We start from the raw sequence: 24,507 nt of genomic DNA, 5'->3' as shown, positions 1-24,507 counted from the left end.
CAGCCTCTCTCTCCTCCGAGGGTTCTCATATCTGTATCTCCTGCAGCCTCTCTCTCCTCTGAGGTTTCTCATGTCTGTCTCTCCTGCAGCCTCTCTCTCCTCCGAGGGTTCTCATATCTGTATCTCCTGCAGCTTATCTGTCCTCCGAGGGTTCTCATATCTGTATCTCCTGCAGCCTCTCTCTCCTCTGAGGGATCTCATGTCTGTATCTCCTGCAGCTTATCTGTCCTCCGAGGGTTCTCATGTCTGTATCTCCTGCAGCCTCTCTCTCCTCCGAGGGTTCTCATATCTGTATCTCCTGCAGCTTATCTGTCCTCCGAGGGTTCTCATATCTGTATCTCCTGCAGCCTCTCTCTCCTCTGAGGGATCTCATGTCTGTATCTCCTGCAGCTTATCTGTCCTCTGAGGGATCTCATGTCTGTATCTCCTGCAGCCTCTCTCTCCTCCGAGGGTTCTCATATCTGTATCTCCTGCAGCTTATCTGTCCTCCAAGGGTTCTCATATCTGTATCTCCTGCAGCCTCTCTCTCCTCTGAGGGATCTCATGTCTGTATCTCCTGCAGCTTATCTGTCCTCCGAGGGTTCTCATGTCTGTATCTCCTGTAGCCTCTCTCTCCTCTGAGGGTTCTCATGTCTGTATCTCCTGCAGCCTCTCTCTCCTCTGAGGGTTCTCATGTCTGTATCTCCTGCAGCCTCTCTCTCCTCCGAGGGTTCTCATGTCTGTATCTCCTGTAGCCTCTCTCTCCTCTGAGGGTATTCATGTCTGTATCTCCTGTAGCCTCTCTCTCCTTTGAGGGTATTCATGTCTGTATCTCCTGCAGCTTATCTGTCCTCCGAGGGTTCTCATATCTGTATCTCCTGCAGCCTCTCTCTCTTCTGAGGTTTCTCATGTCTGTATCTCCTGCAGCCTCTCTCTCCTCCGAGGGTTCTTATATCTGTATCTCCTGCAGCTTATCTGTCCTCCGAGGGTTCTCATATCTGTATCTCCTGCAGCCTCTCTCTCTCCTCTGAGGTTTCTCATGTCTGTATATCCTGCAGATTCTCTCTCCTCCGAGGGTTCTCATATCTGTATCTCCTGCAGCCTCTCTCTCCTCCGAGGGTTCTCATATCTGTATCTCCTGCAGCCTCTCTCTCCTCCGAGGGTTCTCATATCTGTATCTCCTGCAGCCTCTCTCTCCTCTAAGGGTTCTCATGTCTGTATCTCCTGCAGCCTCTCTCTCCTCCGAGGGTTCTCATGTCTGTATCTCCTGCAGCCTCTCTCTCCTCCGAGGGTTCTCATATCTGTATCTCCTGCAGCTTATCTGTCCTCCGAGGGTTCTCATATCTGTATCTCCTGCAGCCTCTCTCTCTCCTCTGAGGTTTCTCATGTCTGTATATCCTGCAGATTCTCTCTCCTCCGAGGGTTCTCATATCTGTATCTCCTGCAGCCTCTCTCTCCTCTGAGGGTTTTCATGTCTGTATCTCCTGCAGCCTCTCTCTCCTCCAAAGTTTCTCATGTCTGTATCTCCTGCAGCCTCTCTCTCCTCTGAGGGTTCTCATGTCTGTATCTCCTGCAGCCTCTCTCTCCTCCGAGGGTTCTCATGTCTGTATCTCCTGTAGCCTCTCTCTCCTCTGAGGGTATTCATGTCTGTATCTCCTGTAGCCTCTCTCTCCTTTGAGGGTATTCATGTCTGTATCTCCTGCAGCCTCTCTCTCCTCTGAGGGTTCTCATGTCTGTATCTCCTGCAGCCTCTCTCTCCTCCGAGGGTTCTCATATCTGTATCTCCTGCAGCCTCTCTCTCCTCTGAGGTTTCTCATGTCTGTCTCTCCTGCAGCCTCTCTCTCCTCCGAGGGTTCTCATATCTGTATCTCCTGCAGCTAATCTGTCCTCCGAGGGTTCTCATATCTGTATCTCCTGCAGCCTCTCTCTCCTCTGAGGGATCTCATGTCTGTATCTCCTGCAGCTTATCTGTCCTCCGAGGGTTCTCATGTCTGAATCTCCTGCAGCCTCTCTCTCCTCCGAGGGTTCTCATATCTGTATCTCCTGCAGCTTATCTGTCCTCCGAGGGTTCTCATATCTGTATCTCCTGCAGCCTCTCTCTCCTCTGAGGGATCTCATGTCTGTATCTCCTGCAGCTTATCTGTCCTCTGAGGGATCTCATGTCTGTATCTCCTGCAGCCTCTCTCTCCTCCGAGGGTTCTCATATCTGTATCTCCTGCAGCTTATCTGTCCTCCAAGGGTTCTCATATCTGTATCTCCTGCAGCCTCTCTCTCCTCTGAGGGATCTCATGTCTGTATCTCCTGCAGCTTATCTGTCCTCCGAGGGTTCTCATGTCTGTATCTCCTGTAGCCTCTCTCTCCTCTGAGGGTTCTCATGTCTGTATCTCCTGCAGCCTCCCTCTCCTCTGAGGGTTCTCATGTCTGTATCTCCTGCAGCCTCTCTCTCCTCCGAGGGTTCTCATGTCTGTATCTCCTGTAGCCTCTCTCTCCTCTGAGGGTATTCATGTCTGTATCTCCTGTAGCCTCTCTCTCCTTTGAGGGTATTCATGTCTGTATCTCCTGCAGCTTATCTGTCCTCCGAGGGTTCTCATATCTGTATCTCCTGCAGCCTCTCTCTCTTCTGAGGTTTCTCATGTCTGTATCTCCTGCAGCCTCTCTCTCCTCCGAGGGTTCTCATATCTGTATCTCCTGCAGCTTATCTGTCCTCCGAGGGTTCTCATATCTGTATCTCCTGCAGCCTCTCTCTCCTCCGAGGGTTCTCATATCTGTATCTCCTGCAGCTTATCTGTCCTCCGAGGGTTCTCATATCTGTATCTCCTGCAGCCTCTCTCTCCTCTGAGGGATCTCATGTCTGTATCTCCTGCAGCTTATCTGTCCTCTGAGGGATCTCATGTCTGTATCTCCTGCAGCCTCTCTCTCCTCCGAGGGTTCTCATATCTGTATCTCCTGCAGCTTATCTGTCCTCCAAGGGTTCTCATATCTGTATCTCCTGCAGCCTCTCTCTCCTCTGAGGGATCTCATGTCTGTATCTCCTGCAGCTTATCTGTCCTCCGAGGGTTCTCATGTCTGTATCTCCTGTAGCCTCTCTCTCCTCTGAGGGTTCTCATGTCTGTATCTCCTGCAGCCTCTCTCTCCTCTGAGGGTTCTCATGTCTGTATCTCCTGCAGCCTCTCTCTCCTCCGAGGGTTCTCATGTCTGTATCTCCTGTAGCCTCTCTCTCCTCTGAGGGTATTCATGTCTGTATCTCCTGTAGCCTCTCTCTCCTTTGAGGGTATTCATGTCTGTATCTCCTGCAGCTTATCTGTCCTCCGAGGGTTCTCATATCTGTATCTCCTGCAGCCTCTCTCTCTTCTGAGGTTTCTCATGTCTGTATCTCCTGCAGCCTCTCTCTCCTCCGAGGGTTCTTATATCTGTATCTCCTGCAGCTTATCTGTCCTCCGAGGGTTCTCATATCTGTATCTCCTGCAGCCTCTCTCTCTCCTCTGAGGTTTCTCATGTCTGTATATCCTGCAGATTCTCTCTCCTCCGAGGGTTCTCATATCTGTATCTCCTGCAGCCTCTCTCTCCTCCGAGGGTTCTCATATCTGTATCTCCTGCAGCCTCTCTCTCCTCCGAGGGTTCTCATATCTGTATCTCCTGCAGCCTCTCTCTCCTCTGAGGGTTCTCATGTCTGTATCTCCTGCAGCCTCTCTCTCCTCCGAGGGTTCTCATGTCTGTATCTCCTGCAGCCTCTCTCTCCTCCGAGGGTTCTCATATCTGTATCTCCTGCAGCTTATCTGTCCTCCGAGGGTTCTCATATCTGTATCTCCTGCAGCCTCTCTCTCTCCTCTGAGGTTTCTCATGTCTGTATATCCTGCAGATTCTCTCTCCTCCGAGGGTTCTCATATCTGTATCTCCTGCAGCCTCTCTCTCCTCTGAGGGTTTTCATGTCTGTATCTCCTGCAGCCTCTCTCTCCTCCAAAGTTTCTCATGTCTGTATCTCCTGCAGCCTCTCTCTCCTCTGAGGGTTCTCATGTCTGTATCTCCTGCAGCCTCTCTCTCCTCCGAGGGTTCTCATGTCTGTATCTCCTGTAGCCTCTCTCTCCTCTGAGGGTATTCATGTCTGTATCTCCTGTAGCCTCTCTCTCCTTTGAGGGTATTCATGTCTGTATCTCCTGCAGCCTCTCTCTCCTCTGAGGGTTCTCATGTCTGTATCTCCTGCAGCCTCTCTCTCCTCCGAGGGTTCTCATATCTGTATCTCCTGCAGCCTCTCTCTCCTCTGAGGTTTCTCATGTCTGTCTCTCCTGCAGCCTCTCTCTCCTCCGAGGGTTCTCATATCTGTATCTCCTGCAGCTAATCTGTCCTCCGAGGGTTCTCATATCTGTATCTCCTGCAGCCTCTCTCTCCTCTGAGGGATCTCATGTCTGTATCTCCTGCAGCTTATCTGTCCTCCGAGGGTTCTCATGTCTGAATCTCCTGCAGCCTCTCTCTCCTCCGAGGGTTCTCATATCTGTATCTCCTGCAGCTTATCTGTCCTCCGAGGGTTCTCATATCTGTATCTCCTGCAGCCTCTCTCTCCTCTGAGGGATCTCATGTCTGTATCTCCTGCAGCTTATCTGTCCTCTGAGGGATCTCATGTCTGTATCTCCTGCAGCCTCTCTCTCCTCCGAGGGTTCTCATATCTGTATCTCCTGCAGCTTATCTGTCCTCCAAGGGTTCTCATATCTGTATCTCCTGCAGCCTCTCTCTCCTCTGAGGGATCTCATGTCTGTATCTCCTGCAGCTTATCTGTCCTCCGAGGGTTCTCATGTCTGTATCTCCTGTAGCCTCTCTCTCCTCTGAGGGTTCTCATGTCTGTATCTCCTGCAGCCTCCCTCTCCTCTGAGGGTTCTCATGTCTGTATCTCCTGCAGCCTCTCTCTCCTCCGAGGGTTCTCATGTCTGTATCTCCTGTAGCCTCTCTCTCCTCTGAGGGTATTCATGTCTGTATCTCCTGTAGCCTCTCTCTCCTTTGAGGGTATTCATGTCTGTATCTCCTGCAGCTTATCTGTCCTCCGAGGGTTCTCATATCTGTATCTCCTGCAGCCTCTCTCTCTTCTGAGGTTTCTCATGTCTGTATCTCCTGCAGCCTCTCTCTCCTCCGAGGGTTCTCATATCTGTATCTCCTGCAGCTTATCTGTCCTCCGAGGGTTCTCATATCTGTATCTCCTGCAGCCTCTCTCTCCTCTGAGGGATCTCATGTCTGTATCTCCTGCAGCTTATCTGTCCTCCGAGGGTTCTCATGTCTGTATCTCCTGCAGCCTCTCTCTCCTCCGAAGGTTCTCATGTCTGTATCTCCTGCAGCCTCTCTCTCCTCTGAGGGTTCTCATGTCTGTATCTCCTGCAGCCTCTCTCTCCTCCGAGGGTTCTCATATCTGTATCTCCTGCAGCCTCTCTCTCCTCTGAGGGTTCTCATGTCTGTATCTCCTGCAGCCTCTCTCTCCTCCAAGGTTTCTCATGTCTGTATCTCCTGCAGCCTCTCTCTCCTCTGAGGGTTCTCATGTCTGTATCTCCTGCAGCCTCTCTCTCCTCTGAGGGTTCTCATGTCTGTATCTCCTGCAGCCTCTCTCTCCTCCGAGGGTTCTCATATCTGTATCTCCTGCAGCCTCTCTCTCTTTTGAGGTTTCTCATGTCTGTCTCTCCTGCAGCCTCTCTCTCCTCCGAGGGTTCTCATATCTGTATCTCCTGCAGCTAATCTGTCCTCCGAGGGTTCTCATATCTGTATCTCCTGCAGCCTCTCTCTCCTCTGAGGGATCTCATGTCTGTATCTCCTGCAGCTTATCTGTCCTCCGAGGGTTCTCATGTCTGTATCTCCTGCAGCCTCTCTCTCCTCCGAGGGTTCTCATATCTGTATCTCCTGCAGCTTATCTGTCCTCCGAGGGTTCTCATATCTGTATCTCCTGCAGCCTCTCTCTCCTCTGAGGGATCTCATGTCTGTATCTCCTGCAGCTTATCTGTCCTCTGAGGGATCTCATGTCTGTATCTCCTGCAGCCTCTCTCTCCTCCGAGGGTTCTCATATCTGTATCTCCTGCAGCTTATCTGTCCTCCAAGGGTTCTCATATCTGTATCTCCTGCAGCCTCTCTCTCCTCTGAGGGATCTCATGTCTGTATCTCCTGCAGCTTATCTGTCCTCCGAGGGTTCTCATGTCTGTATCTCCTGTAGCCTCTCTCTCCTCTGAGGGTTCTCATGTCTGTATCTCCTGCAGCCTCCCTCTCCTCTGAGGGTTCTCATGTCTGTATCTCCTGCAGCCTCTCTCTCCTCCGAGGGTTCTCATGTCTGTATCTCCTGTAGCCTCTCTCTCCTCTGAGGGTATTCATGTCTGTATCTCCTGTAGCCTCTCTCTCCTTTGAGGGTATTCATGTCTGTATCTCCTGCAGCTTATCTGTCCTCCGAGGGTTCTCATATCTGTATCTCCTGCAGCCTCTCTCTCTTCTGAGGTTTCTCATGTCTGTATCTCCTGCAGCCTCTCTCTCCTCCGAGGGTTCTCATATCTGTATCTCCTGCAGCTTATCTGTCCTCCGAGGGTTCTCATATCTGTATCTCCTGCAGCCTCTCTCTCCTCTGAGGGATCTCATGTCTGTATCTCCTGCAGCTTATCTGTCCTCCGAGGGTTCTCATGTATGTATCTCCTGCAGCCTCTCTCTCCTCCTAGGGTTCTCATGTCTGTATCTCCTGCAGCCTCTCTCTCCTCTGAGGGTTCTCATGTCTGTATCTCCTGCAGCCTCTCTCTCCTCCGAGGGTTCTCATATCTGTATCTCCTGCAGCCTCTCTCTCCTCTGAGGGTTCTCTTGTCTGTATCTCCTGCAGCCTCTCTCTCCTCCAAGGTTTCTCATGTCTGTATCTCCTGCAGCCTCTCTCTCCTCTGAGGGTTCTCATGTCTGTATCTCCTGCAGCCTCTCTCTCCTCCGAGGGTTCTCATGTCTGTATCTCCTGTAGCCTCTCTCTCCTCTGAGGGTATTCATGTCTGTATCTCCTGTAGCCTCTCTCTCCTTTGAGGGTATTCATGTCTGTATCTCCTGCAGCTTCTCTCTCCTCTGAGGGTTCTCATGTCTGTATCTCCTGCAGCCTCTCTCTCCTCCGAGGGTTCTCATATCTGTATCTCCTGCAGCCTCTCTCTCCTCTGAGGTTTCTCATGTCTGTCTCTCCTGCAGCCTCTCTCTCCTCCGAGGGTTCTCATATCTGTATCACCTGCAGAATCTCTCTCCTCCGAGGGTTCTCATATCTGTATCTCCTGCAGCTTCTCTCTGTCCTCCGAGGGTACTCATATCTGTATATCCTGCAGCTTCTCTGTCCTCCGAGGGTTCTCATATCTGTATCTCCTGCAACCTCTCTCTCCTCTGAGGGTTCTCATGTCTGTATCTCCTGCAGCCTCTCTCTCCACTGAGGTTTCTCATGTCTGTATCTCCTGCAGCTTCTCTCTCCTCTGAGGGTTCTCATGTCTGCATCTACTGCAGCCTCTCTCTCCTCCGAGGTTTCTCATGTCTTGTGTCTCCTGCAGCCTATCTCTCCTCTGAGGTTTCTCATGTCTGTATCTCCTGCAGCTTCTCTCTCCTCCGAGGTTTCTCATGTCTGTATCTCCTGCAGTCTCTCTCCTCCGAGGTTTTTCATATCTGTATCTCCTGAAGCCTCTCTCTCCTCTGAGGTTTCTCATGTCTGTATCTCCTGCAGTCTCTCTCCTCTGAGGTTTCTCATATCTGTATCTCCTGCATCCTCTCTCTCCTCTGAGTTTTGTCATGTCTGTATCTCCTGCAGTCTCTCTCCTCTTAGGTTTCTCATGTCTGTATCTCCTTCAGCTTCTCTCTCCTCTGAGGTTTCTCATGTCTATATCTCCTGCAGCTTCTCTCTCCTCCGAGGTTTCGCATGTCTTTATCGCCTTCACTCTCTCTCTCCTCTGAGGTTTCTCATGTCTACATCTACTGCAGCCTCTCTCTCCTCTGATGTTGCTCATGTCTGTATCTCCTGCAGCCTCTCTCTCATCTGAGGTTTCTCTTTTCTGTATTTCCTGCAGTCTTTCTCTCCTGCAAGCTTTCTAAATCTCCTGCAGCCTCTCTCTCCTCTGAGGGTTCTCATGTCTGTGTCTCCTGCAGCTTCTCTCTGGTCTGAGGTTTCTCATGTCTGTATCTCCTGCAGCTTCTCTCTCCTCTGAGGTTTCTCATGTCTGTATCTCCTGCAGCCTCTCTCCTCTGAGGGTTCTCATGTCTGTGTCTCCTGCAGCCTCTCTCTCCTCTGAGGTTTCTCATTTCTGTATTTCCTGCAGTCTTTCTCTCCTGCGAGCGTTCTAACTCTCCTGCAGCCTCTCTCTCCTCTGAGGGTTCTCATGTCTGTGTCTCCTGCAGCTTCTCTCTGGTCTGAGGTTTCTCATGTCTGTATCTCCTGCAGCTTCTCTCTCCTCTGAGGTTTCTCATGTCTGTATCTCCTGCAGCCTCTCTCCTCTGAGGGTTCTCATGTCTGTGTCTCCTGCAGCCTCTCTCTCCTCTGAGGTTTCTCATGTCTGTATCTCCTGCAGCCTCTTTCTCTCCTGCGAGCTTTCTAAATCTCTTTCAGCCTCTCTCTATGCCAGTGGTTCTCCAACTGTGGGCCTAGGCATCCTGGGGTGACCCGAGATTCTTGCAGGGGTGCCTTGGGTTGAAAGTCCAAGACCAATTTAAATTATTTATTTTTAATGTAATATTCAAAACCAGTGCTTGTGGCCATCAATGTGGACAAATAGACGCAAATCCTGTTCCTTACCACATAACTGACCAAAATGATTAAACTTAAACACTATTTACTTAATTTAATATTTGTTTATGTATTTTGCAATAAGAAACATTTTGCCTAGGGGTGCCTTGAAAAAATGTTGATGCTCTAGGGTGCCATGAGTCAAAAAAGTTTGGGAACCACTGCTCTAGGCACTTGCTCGCCTGCAGTCTCTCTCTCTCTCTCTCTCTCTCTCTCTCTCTCTCTCTCTCTCTCCTCCGAGGTTTCTCATGTCTGCATCTCCTGCAGCCTATCTTCTCTGAGGTGTCTCATGTCTTTATCTCCTGCAGCCTCTCTCTCTCTCCTCCAAAGTTTCTACTGTCTTTTTCTCTTGCAACCTCTCTCTCCTCTGTAGTTACTCATGTCTTTACAGTATCTCATGCAGCCTCTCTATTTTCTGTAGTTGCTCATGTCTCTATATCAGGCAGCCTCTCTATCCTCTGAGGGTTCTCCTGTCTCCATCTCCTGTAGAGTATATGGGTTTTGGGAGTTCTGCACACACAAATCAATTAGCACCCTTATTTTGTGGGTGAGGGGTCCACTTGGTGTTTGTAGACACCAGTGGGGGTGCTATCCCAAATATAGAGATTAGGACAAGAACAAAAAGAAAAAAAGAATTTGTTTTGGATGCACTCCTTCAAAGACAATAGAAAAACAATTTTGGGGGGGGGGGGGGGAGAATATTCCTTTTCTATACTTTTAAAAGGTGGAAGCTCCTCTTATCTTTATTAGCATAGGTTGGATAAGGAGACAGCCACAAACAGTGGCTGTCTCCTTATCCAACCTATGCTAATAAAGATAAGAGGAGCTTCCACCTTTTAAAAGTATAGAAAAGGAATATTTCCCCCCAAAAAATTCTATTGTCTTTGAAGGAGTGCATCCTCCATCTCCTGTAGCTAGGGTTGCCACCTCTCCTGGGATTCTCCCATTTTTTGGTGACAACCCTCAAGGAGGCTTTTCCAGTCTCCCGGATTCCAGGATTCTCCTGGAATCCGAGTGTCTAGAAAAGCCTCCAGCCCTCCATAGTCTCTCCCCAGTGCCAGGGCCGTCCGTGCTGTTGCTGAGGGAAAGGGGGAAGGTGTCTTGCGGTTGCCCAGCAATGGCCCCCGCAGTGCTGAGATAATGAGTAATTTGCCGCCGGGCTTCTAGCCCAGAAGGGGGCAGCACTTACCCCATTGTCTCCTGTTCTCTCCCCTTACTTCTGCTGTAACAGAGAGACTCAGTGCTCTGCTGAGTGCCCTGTTCGTGAGGACTCTGGAGATGACAGGGACACAGTCATTGGCAGTGCAAAGCAGGGTGCAGGGACTCAGAGGGGGTGGAGCAGCTGTCACTGTATGGAGGGAGTCCTGTGAAGTTCAGATTACCAGCAGCAGCAGTGAATAGGGTCAGTGGATAGTAAGTGCAGTCCTTATCATGGGTGGGGGTTATGTAAGGGTCCCACATGTGGCTGCCCAGGGACATGGCATGCTGGGGCTTGTACTGCCGCCTCCCCTGAAGTGTAACCCTGCAGTACATGGGCTGGTGTCCTACATGTATGTGTATATATATGTATATTATACATGCATATACATATGTACAGTATATATATACATATATATATATATATATATATATATATATATATATATATATATATATATATATATATATATCTGACGAGGGAACTGCACTCTCCAGTCCTTGTCTTACAGAATAAAAGACGCCGACTACATGGGTCTTTTGGCAAGCTTTTGGGACTTTATTGACCCATCTTTAGGCTCAGCATAACAAAACATATATATAAATATATATATATATATATATATATATATATATAATTGTGCAAAAACGCTGGCACTCAACTCCAGAAGGAAACTTTTTGCCCGATGCCTTCAGTATAAGTACAGGCAATGCTGTCCCATGTAGATAATAGGAGAAGACTGCGTCACTCGGGACTGGTTCAATAACAAACAACTCATAGCCAGACAATGGTTAAGTTGACGTTTCAGCCCTCAGGCTTTATGTAAGCTGTTTTGATAAAAGCCTGAGGGCTGAAACATCAACTTAACCATTGTCTGGCTATGAGTTGTTTGTTATTGAACCAGTCCCGAGTGACACAGTCTTCTCCTATTATATATATATATATATATATATATATATATATATATATACACACACACACACACACACACACACACACACACACACACACGTATAGTATATATATATATATATATATACACATGTGTATATATAGTGTTAAATGAATTGGCCGCGCTCAGGGTTAAACAGAGAAACTGTCTTATAATGCCACACCGATGTTTACAGAGACCACACCCACTTTTAGAATAGTCCACGGCCACTTCATGAGGCCACGCCCACTTCTCCTGGAGCACGCGCGCATTAGGCTGAGGGGGGGGGGGGGGATCTCCAGGAATCGGCGGTGAGTGAGGTGGCAATCCTACCAGCAGCCTCTCTAACCTACGAGGTTTCTCATGTCTGTATCTCCTACTGCCTCTCTATCCGCCAAGGTTTCTCTTGTCTGGCTCTCCTACAGGGTGAGGGGGGGGGTGTCTCCAGGAATCGATGGTGAGTGAGGTGGCAACCCAACATGCAGCCTTTCTCTCCTCTGTGGTTTCTCATGTCTGTATCTCCTGCAGCCTCCCCACTCTGTAGTTTCTCATGTCTTGTTTCCATGGGCAAGGTTATGTATCATGGGATTGTAACTGAGACCCAAATTCAGTGATCTGCTCCCGTGGCTGGGTTTATTTTTTATTTTATAGACTTCTAATCCAATCTGAAAGATCAAAATGAAGAGTGTAACCACTTTTATAGGTAGCAAAGGGAATGACTTGCACAGCATGGGGGCCCACAAACTTCTGGTTACACACCTCATAGGGAGAGTTTAAGGGCAAATCCAAGTTTTGAGGTTGTTTTGAAAAACTGCCCTCGTTATGTTTTTGTTTTCCGGTTTTGCCAAAAACACTCCTCGTCTTTTTGATCTTTATTCATTATTATCTGTCTCAGTATCATCATCGCACCATCGCACAATTTGAACTCACTCCGCTGGAATCCACCATTACAGTGTCTGTACTTTGATGTAATGGATGGGAAAGCTTTTCCATATTTTGAGGAAGTAGCATACGCCAATCTCTACCAAGCCTCCTCGAAGTGCTAAACACTCTTTCCGTGTACACACTGGAGGGTGGGCAGCATAAGTAAAACATAGTGAGTTTGTTAAAGGGGATCCATTGGCTTTTTTCCTTCTAGTATTCAAAGGTACTGTCTAACTTGCTCATTCATAGAATGTCATTTCAATTAATCCTCAACATTCTATGTGTGGTTACCATACAGTATAAGGTGGAGTCACTGTACAAGTGTCACTAATGTAGGGCAATGCTATTACGCCTGACCAGATGCCGTTATAATAATCTGTCACTGAGTAGACTCATCCCTATCACCAGTGGGTCTTTGGGTACTTGGCAGTAGCAGTTGCAGGAGACATCCCCATGTGGTGTGATACTTGCTTACAATGAATTCTTTGCATCACTTAAGATCTGTGTCAGTTGGAAAGAATGACATTATGGGGGTTATCCTGGTTCATTCACTCGGATTTGAATTTGCATACTTGCGAGTACGCCAGGCCACCATTCGCAAGGTGTATATGTTTGCACTTGCTACGAATGGATGTTTCACATAAATACCCATTCGCATGCCACTGGGACCCTCCCACATCTTTTTACCATATGCTAACGGGCCACCACGTACCTCCCCACCAGCAGCTGCAAGGTTGAGTGCGAGCACCCAGCTCATGCACATACACAGAAATGCGCAATCAAAAAACATTGCCCTCATGCGAAGGAATGTGCGCTTGCAAATGCCAATATACAACTTAAACCTAGGAACAAGCATGATTGTCCGATTGCAAGATGTTACCCAGAGCCGGTCCTAGGCATCATTGCTAGTTCCACCTCTGACCCAGTAACCCTCTCCCAGCAAAGCACCCATCACTCATCAGCACAGATCGCAGCAGCCAGCAACACACATCAGCCATAGTAATCCTCAATTTGGTGTCCTGCGACAGCATGGGCAACCCCACCACCCATTTTTCAAAAGGGGGCAGTGTGTGACACAAAAATGGGGTGTACTTACTGAGAATAAAATGCCACACAGTATTGCAATCTTATGTAAACTACATCACATGATAGTGCCCCTTATACACATTACATCACTTAATAGTGCCCCTTAATTATGTTACATCTCAAAGAAGTATCCCTTTACCTTACACGTTAAGCCACTCTATAGTGCTCCTTATTTACATTATGCCACCACGTAGTGCTCCTTATTCACACTGTGCCACCTTCTAGTGCTCCTTATTCACATTACACAAGCCACAGTGCTCCATATTTACACTGTGCCATCCAAATAGGGCTCCCTTTTCACATTAAACCACCATGTAGTGCTCCCTAGTCACACTGTGCCAACCATACAGTGCTTCCATTTCACAATACACCACCCTGTAGTGCTCTGTATCACATTGCACCAGCCAATTATGCTCTTTATTCACATTGCGCCACCAAATAGCACTGCATATTCACATTGTACCACAATGTAGTGCTCCATAATTACATTATGCCACCTTTTTCAAACTGCGCCACCCCATAGTTCTCCTTATTCACTATCTCCCACCCACAGTGCTTCATATTCACATTGCACCACCCCACAGTGCTCCACATTGACATTACGCAATCCTGTTGTGCTCCTTAAGCCACACATTATTACACCTTAAACACATAATGCCACATAAGGGTATATTCAATGCCCGGGGGGCGAGCTGTGCCAGCTCACCCTGTCAGTAGTCAACTGACCCCCTGCATACACCGATTCCCTCTCACTACGTTTTTGGAGCAATGGGGAATCGGCGTATGCGGCCCCTGAAACAGCGAGACTCGCGGCTAAATGCAGCAGGCTCCCTGCAGTAGCCACGAGCCTCGCTGTTTGGGGGAATCCTCACCGTCCTGTGACAGCGAGGATTCTCCTGGAATGTAGAATAGGGTGAGTGGCCGGCGAGGGGGTTAGACAGCAAAGATCGCTTGTTTTCTGCGATCCCCGCCATTTAACCCCCTCACCGGCCGCATTGAATATGGGACGTAGTAGTATTGCCGATTACATGCCACTCAGTAATGCCACTTTATACCCACACACTCATTCAATTTACATATGCCAACTAGGAATAATGCGTCTTTACACACACAGAAATTCCCCTTACATATTCCACACAGTAATGCCCCCATTACACAGTAATGCCCCCCATTACACAGTAATGCCCCCCATTACACAGTAATGCCCCTTTACACTGTACATAGTAATGGCCCTTTTCACATAAGTCATTTATTTGCCTACTACTCACTGTCCCATGTCCCCCCAGCAGCAGAGCTCAGTAACTGGCTGACTCATGATGCTGCTCTTCTGTGTTCCTGGCCACTCCCATAATACAATGCACAATGATGTGCCTTGCCCCAGCATTCTGGGTCTAACAGTGGCAGGAAGGGACTTCACCACTGGGCTCACAGCTAGAGCAGACAGGCACTGTTAAGTGACCTGCAGACAGCAACTGGCCACTGTAATTTTGCCTAGTTTGCCTATGCCTGGGGAGGCGAATAAAGACCTTGATTGACAAGACCAACATACTTATCAGAAATGTTTTGTTTAAACTCATCATTCAGTTTCTCTTGCTGCTTTTCCAGTAGTTTATTTAAGGGAATCACCTGACGGACTTCATTGGTTGCTGCTTCAAATGGTTTCAGTACCTGAAATAAAATGGAAAGTTTTCTCCACTGTGCTGGACTAAGGTAGATTCCCTATGTTGTGGCTTGTTGTATCGGCTTGGATGGATGATTGCTGTTCCTCCATTCGCTGTAGCATATAAAGGGTGGAATTGCACCAGGAGACTAGCTAGTCTACAATATTGGAGACCTGTAGGAACCTTTGCACATCCTGGGCATCAGTATGGAGTAATAGCAGATGTACAGATCACTACCAAGGCATTGGTGAGACCACACTTTTGTGTTCAGTTCTAGGCACCGCACCTTAGGAAAGATATAAATGAATTGGAACAGGTACAGAGAAGGGTGACTAAGCTAGTAACAGGTCTCAAATCCCTAGAATACAAACATAGGTTAACCAGGCTGAATGTGTTCTCACCGGAGAAATGAAGGTGAGAGGTGATATGATTAGTATGTACAAATACAGGATTGGGAATCATATGGAACTGGGAGATGATTGGTCAGTAAGAGGCCTATACTTAGGACACGCGGGCATGTACTGAGGCTCGAGGAAAATCAATTCCGTACTGAATTAAGAAGAGGATTCTTCACCATTGGAGCAGTAACATTCTGGAACTCATTGCCGGTGGGGTGGTTACAGCGACTACTGTTACTGAATTTATATCAAAACTGGATGCATTTTTGGCCACTAAGGGAATCCTATAGATATGACTTACTCAAGTCCGTAGTTACAATTTAGATAGGATGAACTTGATGGACTAACATCTTTTTTCAGCATTAATTACTATGTTACTGTGTATGTTACTACAGTATGTTACTAACATGGATCACTACACAGAGCCGGCCTTAGGCATAGGCAATCTAGGCAATTGCCTAGGGCATTTGGAATGCCTAGGGGCATCAGCTTCTGCTGATTAAAATGATATGCAGCATGCCTATATTCTGTGTGTGATTCAGGCTGTATCTGCATATGAAATAGTGTATTGATGGAAATCACTGGAACATAGCATTCCGTATGCAGGTAGGCGGTACAAATTACCCAGGCCAAAGTCTGATGGAAGGGCCCAGTGGGGGCCCCAGGCCCCCTCCCCTTAAGTGACAGCAGCAGCTGCAGCTCTTCTCCTCTGCCCAGCACACACTGCTTTGTGCCGGGTTGCAGTGTGGCCATGGAGGTGCTTAAAATACAATATTTTCTCAGGATTTTTTTCTAAGGGTATAATGTGAATAATGTGAGGAATAATGTGTATAAGGTAAAGTGGTACTACTGTGTGTGATGTAACGTGAATAAGGGACACCATCGCATGACATAATGTGAATAAAGTTGCACTACTGTGTGGCATAATTTGAATTGGGGGTACTATTGTGTGGCCATGCCCCTTCCCAGTGAGATCGCACCCCTGTTTGGGCTGAGCACCGAATGTGTGCACTGTTTCTATTTAAAATATTGCGGGTAGGAGCACCAAAATGATGACTGCTATAATGAGGGGTGCTGGTGCTGGAAAAGGGGAGCAGGGTCAGAGGCGGAACTAGTGGCGGTGCTAGGGGGCACATGCCAAAATCTTGCCTAGGGCGTCATTTAGGCTAAAGCCGGCTCTGCCACTACACAGGGATCGTTCCTGTTATTTTTATGTATATTTCTTAAACAGTTTCAATATGTTTTATAAATGAAATAAAAAGGTATATTGCTTTCCATCATATCATACACCAAGCAAGGTTGAACTTGATGGACCCACATCTTTATATAACTATGTATCTGTATGTAATGGGAATCATCAGATAATAAGGACACTGTAACAGCTTCTATGTCTTTCTGTGAATTCAGGCCTGATTGGTGTCCCGGCTGAAGTTCCGCAACTCTCCTTTTCTGCGGCTCTCACTGTCCCCTTACCAGAGCCAGGAACCATTGCGTTTGACAAAATTTTGGTGAATGATGGGGACGCCTATGATCCATTAACAGGTACGTAACGGCTTCCTCTTATAGTTGTGAGTTATCATAGAACATATGAATCAAAGCCCTAATTTGTCATAGCATCAACTACTCACAAGCCACGACACCCAGGGTTTCCCTGGCAACCAGTCCAAGTGTTTATGTCAGGGGATACCAGGACCTGTAGTGCGCCAGTAAGAAAATAATGCAGCGCCATACTGTCTGGCTGTTTGTACTGAGAAAGGGGAAATGAGGCTACTCCCGCACTAGTATTTCTAAGTAGGATTTTCATTGCCCCAGTTTTAGTTGCTGTGTGAATTACAGTAAAATCAGAGTTGGGGGCTGCCATAGACAATAACTTTATACATGAGAGAAAGATAAAAGGATTGTCACTGATAGAAATAAATTCAGGATAAAATGTACCTTTTATTCTTATTTGTAATAAAACCGTTTAAGTGAAATATCTACCACATAAATGATTGAATAAATTATGAATTTCTAGAAAAATTGCACGTGCTGTAGTTGTGTTTATAATTTTATCTGTTTCAGTGTTAATTTGTGGAAGTTTTCTGGCATAGTGTGTGTATGAGTATAGCATATAATCTCATATAAGTGCTTATTCTGGGTTATCTGTCAGGGTAAATTCGGTCCAGTTCCTCTATTATATTATTATTCCACTGTCTTCATTTGGGTAGTTCTATTGTCGCATATAATTTTGCTTTGATATGCAAGTTTTTTTTTATTATTATGGCGTGGGTTATCTGGCAGTGTGAATTCTGTCCAGTTCCTCTATATTATTACCATTTAGCTAAATTTGCTGATATTGTATCGATTTTTATTATTAGTTGGACTTTTTCAGAATCTTCAAGATTAAATGTATTTTTCTGCCCTTTATGCAGTAATGAACTGCTAATGCATGGCAGCAGTATATCTTGAATATATGTATATTTTTAGAATTCTTATTTTACTGCTATTTAAACATTTTTTTTTCTAGAAATTCATAATTTATTCAATAGTTTATGTGGTAGATATTTCACTTAAACAGTTTTATTACAAATAAGAATTAAAGGTACATTTTATCTTGAATTTATTTCTATATCTTTTTTTCATGTCTGGATGTTTGGCAATATGGTGGGGGTACTCCACACCGTGCGCTCCCCCTGGCTGGTAGTGGCTGGCGCTGGTAGTCACAAATATAGGGAATTCTCACACTCTGCATCCCCCAATTAAATCCACCAAAAGCTTAGACAGAAGCGCTAGTGTAAACTTCATTTTTTTCCTGTTTGCTTGCAAAGTGTGATGGGCAGGGTCTCATCATGTCACGTGGTGGTGAAAACAGAGCTCAATGGGACATTCCAAAGCCTCTCTGCTCCATATATCATGTCAGCCCCTAATAACATGACATAACAATACACCTAGTACACAACGCTCTGTATACCGAAATTGTGCCATAGGTTATAATGCATAACAAGGTCCAGTGGGATTTCATTGGTCACAACATATATTGTTTTTATAAATTCTATAACATCATAATAAGAAATAATCCCTAAGATGACTGTAGTGGCAGGCAGCAGTGATGCGTAATATCTGTGGAGTGATATTGAGCATTGGTGGCTTACTATTAATGATATTGGAAGTGACATAGCGAGTAAAACTGCAATATTTGCAGACGACACGAAGTTCAGTAAGGAAATTAACTCCGAAGGGGATGTGGAAACACTACAAAGTGATTTAAATAAACTGGAAAGGTGGAAATGCAGTTTAACATTGAAAAATGTAATGTAATTATGGGAACAAAAATGAACAAGCTACTTATAGGCTAAATGGAGTTATTATAGGAAATTCTGCTGTAGAGAAGGACTTGGGGGTCATCATAGAAGAATAATTGGGTAATAGTGCGCACTGCTCAAGTGCAGCAGCAAAACCAAACCGGACACTGGCATGCATTAAAAGGGGTATGGATTCAAGGGATGCCAATGTGATAGTGCCTCTTTACAAGGCATTGGTGAGACCACACTTGGAATATTGTGTTCAGTTCTGGGCACCGCACCTTAAAAAGGACATAAATGAATTGGAACAGGTACAGAGAAGGGCGACTAAGCTAGTAACTGGTCTGGAATCACTAGAATACAAAGATAGGTTATACCAGGCTGAATATGTTATCACTGGAGAAAAGGAGGCTGAGAGGTGATATGATTACTATGTACAGATACAGGACTGGGAATCATATGGAACTGGGAGATGATTGGTCAGTAACAGGCCTATACTTAGGACACGCGGGCATGTACTGAGGCTCGGGGAAAAGAGATTCCGTACTGAATTAAGAAGAGGATTCTTCACCATTAGAGCAGTAACATTCATGAACCCATTGCCGGTGGGGTGATTACAGCAACTACTGTTAATGAATTTACATCAAACTGGATGCATTATTGGCCACTAAGGGAATCCTATAGATATGACTTACTCACGTCAGTAGTTACACGTTACATAGGTTGATCTTGATGGACTAACGTCTTTTTTCAGCCTTAATTACTATGTTACTATGTAATGCCCATAGTAGCCCCCTAAGACAAAGTAACTATCAATGATTAATAGGCCCCCTTATTAAAAGCACAACAGTAAATGGTCTAAAGCCCCCACCCCCTGTAGCATGATCCTGAGGCACTGCACCCTCTGCAGCATGGTCCCGAGGCACTGCACCCTCTGCAGCATGGTCCCGAGGCACTGCACCTTCTGCAGCATGGTCCCGAGGCACTGCACCCTCTGCAGCATGGTCCCAAGGCACTGCACCCTCTGCAGCATGGTCCCGAGGCACTGCACCCTCTGCAGCATGGTCCCTAGGCACTGCACCCTCTGTAGCATGGTCCTGAGGTACTGCACCCTCTGCAGCATGGTCATGAGACACTGCACCCTCTGCATCATGGTCCCGAGGCACTGCAACTTCTGCAGCATGGTCCCGAGGCACTGCACCCTCTGCAGCATGGTCCCGAGGCACTGCACCCTCTGCAGCATGATCGTGAGGCACTGCACCCTCTGCAGCATGGTCGTGAGGCCCCTTGCCCTCTGCATCATGGTCATGAGGCACTGCACCCTCTGCAGCATTGTCCTATGCACTACACCCTCTGCATCATGGTCATGAGGCACTGCACCCTCTGCAGCATGGTCCCGAGGCACTGCACCCTCTGCAGCATGGTCATGAGGCACTGCACCCTCTGCAGCATGATCGTGAGGCACTGCACCCTCTGCATCATGGTCATGAGGCCCCTTGCCCTCTGCATCATGGTCATGAGGTACTGCACCCTCTGCAGCATGGTCCTGTAGCACTGCACCCTCTGCATCATGGTCATGAGGCACAGCACCCTCTGCAGCATGGTCATGAGGCACTGCACCCTCTGCAGCATGGTCCTGTAGCACTGCACCCTCTGCATCATGGTCATGAGGCACAGCACCCTCTGCAGCATGGTCATGAGGCACTGCACCCTCTGCATCATGGTCATGAGGTACTGCACCCTCTGCAGCATGGTCATGAGGCACAGCACCCTCTGCAGCATGGTCATGAGGCACTGCACCCTCTGCATCATGGTCATGAGGCCCCTTGCCCTCTGCATCATGGTCATGAGGTACTGCACCCTCTGCAGCATGGTCCTGTAGCACTGCACCCTCTGCATCATGGTCATGAGGCACAGCACCCTCTGCAGCATGGTCATGAGGCACTGCACCCTCTGCATCATGGTCATGAGGTACTGCACCCTCTGCAGCATGGTCATGAGGCACAGCACCCTCTGCAGCATGGTCATGAGGCACTGCACCCTCTGCATCATGGTCATGAGGTACTGCACCCTCTGCAGCACGATCCTGTAGCACTGCACCCTCTGCATCATGGTCATGAGGCACTGCACCCTCTGCAGCATGGTCCTGTAGCACTGCACCCTCTGCATCATGGTCATGAGGCACAGCACCCTCTGCAGCATGGTCATGAGGCACTGCACCCTCTGCATCATGGTCATGAGGTACTGCACCCTCTGCAGCATGGTCATGAGGCACTGCACCCTCTGCAGCATGGTCCCGAGGCACTGCACCCTCTGCAGCATGGTCCTGTAGCACTGCACCCTCTGCAGCATGGTCATGAGGCACAGCACCCTCTGCAGCATGGTCATGAGGCACTGCACCCTCTGCATCATGGTCATGAGGTACTGCACCCTCTGCAGCATGGTCATGAGGCACAGCACCCTCTGCAGCATGGTCATGAGGCACTGCACCATCTGCATCATGGTCATGAGGTACTGCACCCTCTGCAGCACGATCCTGTAGCACTGCACCCTCTGCATCATGGTCATGAGGCACTGCACCCTCTGCAGCATGATCGTGAGGCACAGCACCCTCTGCAGCATGGTCATGAGGCACTGCACCCTCTGCAGCATGGTCCTGTAGCACTGCACCCTCTGCATCATGGTCATGAGGCACAGCACCCTCTGCAGCATGGTCATGAGGCACTGCACCCTCTGCATCATGGTCATGAGGTACTGCACCCTCTGCAGCATGGTCCTGTAGCACTGCACCCTCTGCATCATGGTCATGAGGCACTGCACCCTCTGCAGCATGATCGTGAGGCACAGCACCCTCTGCAGCATGGTCATGAGGCACTGCACCCTCTGCAGCACGATCCTGTAGCACTGCACCCTCTGCATCATGGTCATGAGGCACTGCACCCTCTGCAGCATGGTCCTGTAGCACTGCACCCTCTGCATCATGGTCATGAGGCACAGCACCCTCTGCAGCATGGTCATGAGGCACTGCACCCTCTGCATCATGGTCATGAGGTACTGCACCCTCTGCAGCATGGTCATGAGGCACTGCACCCTCTGCAGCATGGTCCCGAGGCACTGCACCCTCTGCAGCATGGTCCTGTAGCACTGCACCCTCTGCAGCATGGTCATGAGGCACAGCACCCTCTGCAGCATGGTCATGAGGTACTGCACCCTCTGCAGCATGGTCCTGTAGCACTGCACCCTCTGCATCATGGTCATGAGGCACAGCACCCTCTGCAGCATGGTCATGAGGCACTGCACCCTCTGCATCATGGTCATGAGGTACTGCACCCTCTGCAGCATGGTCATGAGGCACAGCACCCTCTGCAGCATGGTCATGAGGCACTGCACCATCTGCATCATGGTCATGAGGTACTGCACCCTCTGCAGCACGATCCTGTAGCACTGCACCCTCTGCATCATGGTCATGAGGCACTGCACCCTCTGCAGCATGATCGTGAGGCACAGCACCCTCTGCATCATGGTCATGAGGCACTATACCCTCTGCATCATGGTCATGAGGTACTGCACCCTCTGCAGCATGGTCCTGTAGCACTGCACCCTCTGCATCATGGTCATGAGGCACTGCACCCTCTGCAGCATGATCGTGAGGCACAGCACCCTCTGCAGCATGGTCATGAGGCACTGCACCCTCTGCATCATGGTCATGAGGCACTGCACCCTCTGCAGCATGATCGTGAGGCACAGCACTCTCTGCACCATGGTCATGAGGCCCCACACCCTCTGCAGCACGATCCTGAGGTTCCTCACCCTCTCCAGCATACATTGTGTTAAGGCTCTGCACGGTCAGCAGCATGAGAAGTGGCCCATCTAACCTTTTTGAGAGTCATGGCTTTAACATTGTTTGAACTCTGGGCCTTGTATGGACTGTATCTAATGTACAAGTACTGCATAGTCCAGAGCACTCAGAAGATTATAGATAATTACGGTAGACACAAGAGATTTCCAGAAACATTTGGTTCTGCTAAGGTCATTTATTATTTTAGCCACTTGGCCAGTAGGAAGCTGCAGAGGTAGGTCATCAGTCCGTATTGGTAACCAAAACATACATTGTCTCCCCAGGTATCTTCACGGCCCCACTGGATGGACGATATTTCTTTAGTGTCATCTTAACTGGCTACAAAGATGAAAAACTAGAAGCAGTTCTCTCCAAGTCTAACATTGGCATTGCTCGTGTGGATTCAGCAGGCTACCAGCCTGAGGGCCTTGAGAAGAAGCCTCTGGTAGAAAATAAGACGACCACTGGCTCACTTGGGGTCTTCAACATTATTCTGCAGCTTGTCGCTGGGGACACTGTCTGTATTGACCTGGTGACAGGGCAACTGGCATATTCTGATGAGCCTCTGACAATATTCAGTGGGATATTCCTTTACGAGGGGCAAGTGGACAACTACTAGACCACATGTGTTTGGTCTTTTTTATGGTGATCATTTTCTATATGAGCAAAACAGGAAGCAAAAGGAGTTTCTGTGACCAGTTCCATAAAGTCTTCAGGTGTCATATTGCCCAGGAGAAAAATGAAGGACCAACATACTAATGGACAGATGCCAAGTGTCCACCGGTCCAAATCCGGCAATGGTGGCATATATGGATGCAGCCTATAACCACTTATTCCAGCCCAAGGCACTAACAGAGCATCTAAGAACCTGCAGTAATTTTGGATCTGGACAGAGTACAGAATCCTGTCATCTTCATCATATGGGGTCAGAGTGAGGACTGTCATTCCCCATAGTACATATTACTCACTATAACATATAACAGAGGTCACATGGTGATTGTGTCCAGACACCTAGGGGTTCTTCTACGTTGTGCTCATCTGGGGCCACATACACAATGACCGACACACACTAGCACATAAGCCTACATGACACCATGGAGCTCCTCCTCCAATGCTGCAGCCCTGCCCCATGCATATTCCTGGATAATGTCTGGGACATGCAATAAGATACATCAATTAGGACTTGTTCTATGAATAATGGAATTATTTAGTGTGATATAAGCTATGAATTAGATAGACCTGGCCTCAAGGACATATGGGATCATTGGATGACAATAAATGGGGTGAATACAAAGAGAATCTACAGTAACCTGCAACCCTTTCATTGTAGATACTGTGCACTGTATGCGACATGTCTGGGGCATGTCTGTAACATATCTGTGACATGTCTGTAACATGTCTAAGCATGTCTGTAACATATCTGTGGCATGTCTGGGCATGTGTGTAACATATCTGTAACATGTCTTGGCATATCTGTGACATATCTGTGGCATGTCTGGGCATGTGTGTAACATATCTGTAACATGTCTGGGCATATCTGTGACATATCTGTGACATGTCTGGGCATGTCTGTAACATCTGTGTGACATGTCTGAGGCATATCTGGAGCATGTCTGGGCATGTGTGTAACATATCTGTAACATGTCTGTAACATATCTGTAACATGTCTGGGCATATCTGGAGCATGTCTGTAGCATGTCTGTAACATATCTGGGGCATATTTGTCACTTTTCTCCCTTATCTGAAATCACTGAATTGCTTTGGGCCAATAAAAGTTTTCCAACAGTTCGACATCTGTTGCATTATTCCTGCATAGAGCGACATATGCTTTCCCTCATCAAGAAATCCACATTACTCTGCTCTGGCAGCAATGGAGACTGGGACCAGGGCCGGTGCTACATATAAAATCTCCTCTCTGGGAGAAGACTGTCAGCAGCAGGGGCAGGGCCTGATGTAGACGTCCCCAGTACTGCAAATCTCTCAATTCGGTTCTTCAAGGAGGGGTGGGGCTAAATGACACAATTTGCATCTTTAGCCCCGCCCCATTCCAGGAGGGTAGCAACCCTGGGCTGCGTTGCCAATGCCCCCCTCCCCCTGCAAAATACATACATTACAAAGTGACAGCATCCGCTAGAAGAAAGGGGTGTGGACTAACATGGTACCCCTATTTAAAGTTACACCACACAGAACAATCTTATCCTTATTACAACTCAGGTAGTGCTCTTGATAAATTTTACACCACAAAGCACAGCTTACGCATACCCTCCAACATGAGCCATTCCATTAGGTACAAAATGCTCTGTTCCTGGACTTCCCTGTCAGTAGCAGTTACAGATGTGAGCCTGCAGCTCAGACCAATATTCAAAAAGGGGAGACACACCTAATGCCACCCCACACATCACTGTCCTGGACTCACTGACAGTTGATGTGACCCCCCTCAGCTTTGAATATTGGACTGTGCTGGAGTCCAA

At 47.9% G+C, this 24,507-nt stretch overlaps 1 protein-coding gene across 3 annotated transcripts in view; it reads left to right on the top strand.

Annotated features, from left to right (window-relative positions):
- EMILIN1 (elastin microfibril interfacer 1) overlaps positions 1–23,824 on the top strand; it is a 165,345-nt gene extending 141,521 nt beyond the window's left edge. For 2 of the 3 annotated variants that reach the window (XM_083178996.1, XM_083178997.1), the window contains 2 exons: positions 16,325–16,459; positions 22,321–23,824. In XM_083178996.1, coding sequence (XP_083035122.1) covers positions 16,325–16,459; positions 22,321–22,655 — 470 coding nt within the window. In that variant the 3' untranslated portion in view covers positions 22,656–23,824. The remainder of the gene's footprint in view (positions 1–16,324; positions 16,460–22,320) is intronic. The other variant, XR_014471873.1, reaches the window with a different exon arrangement.
- Positions 23,825–24,507: the final 683 nt, after the last annotated feature.

This window comes from Crinia signifera, chromosome 3 (genome assembly GCF_055691185.1).
Source record: "Crinia signifera chromosome 3, ASM5569118v1, whole genome shotgun sequence".
Classification (NCBI taxonomy): domain Eukaryota; kingdom Metazoa; phylum Chordata; class Amphibia; order Anura; family Myobatrachidae; genus Crinia; species Crinia signifera.
This window is presented reverse-complemented; position numbering and strand designations above follow the sequence as displayed.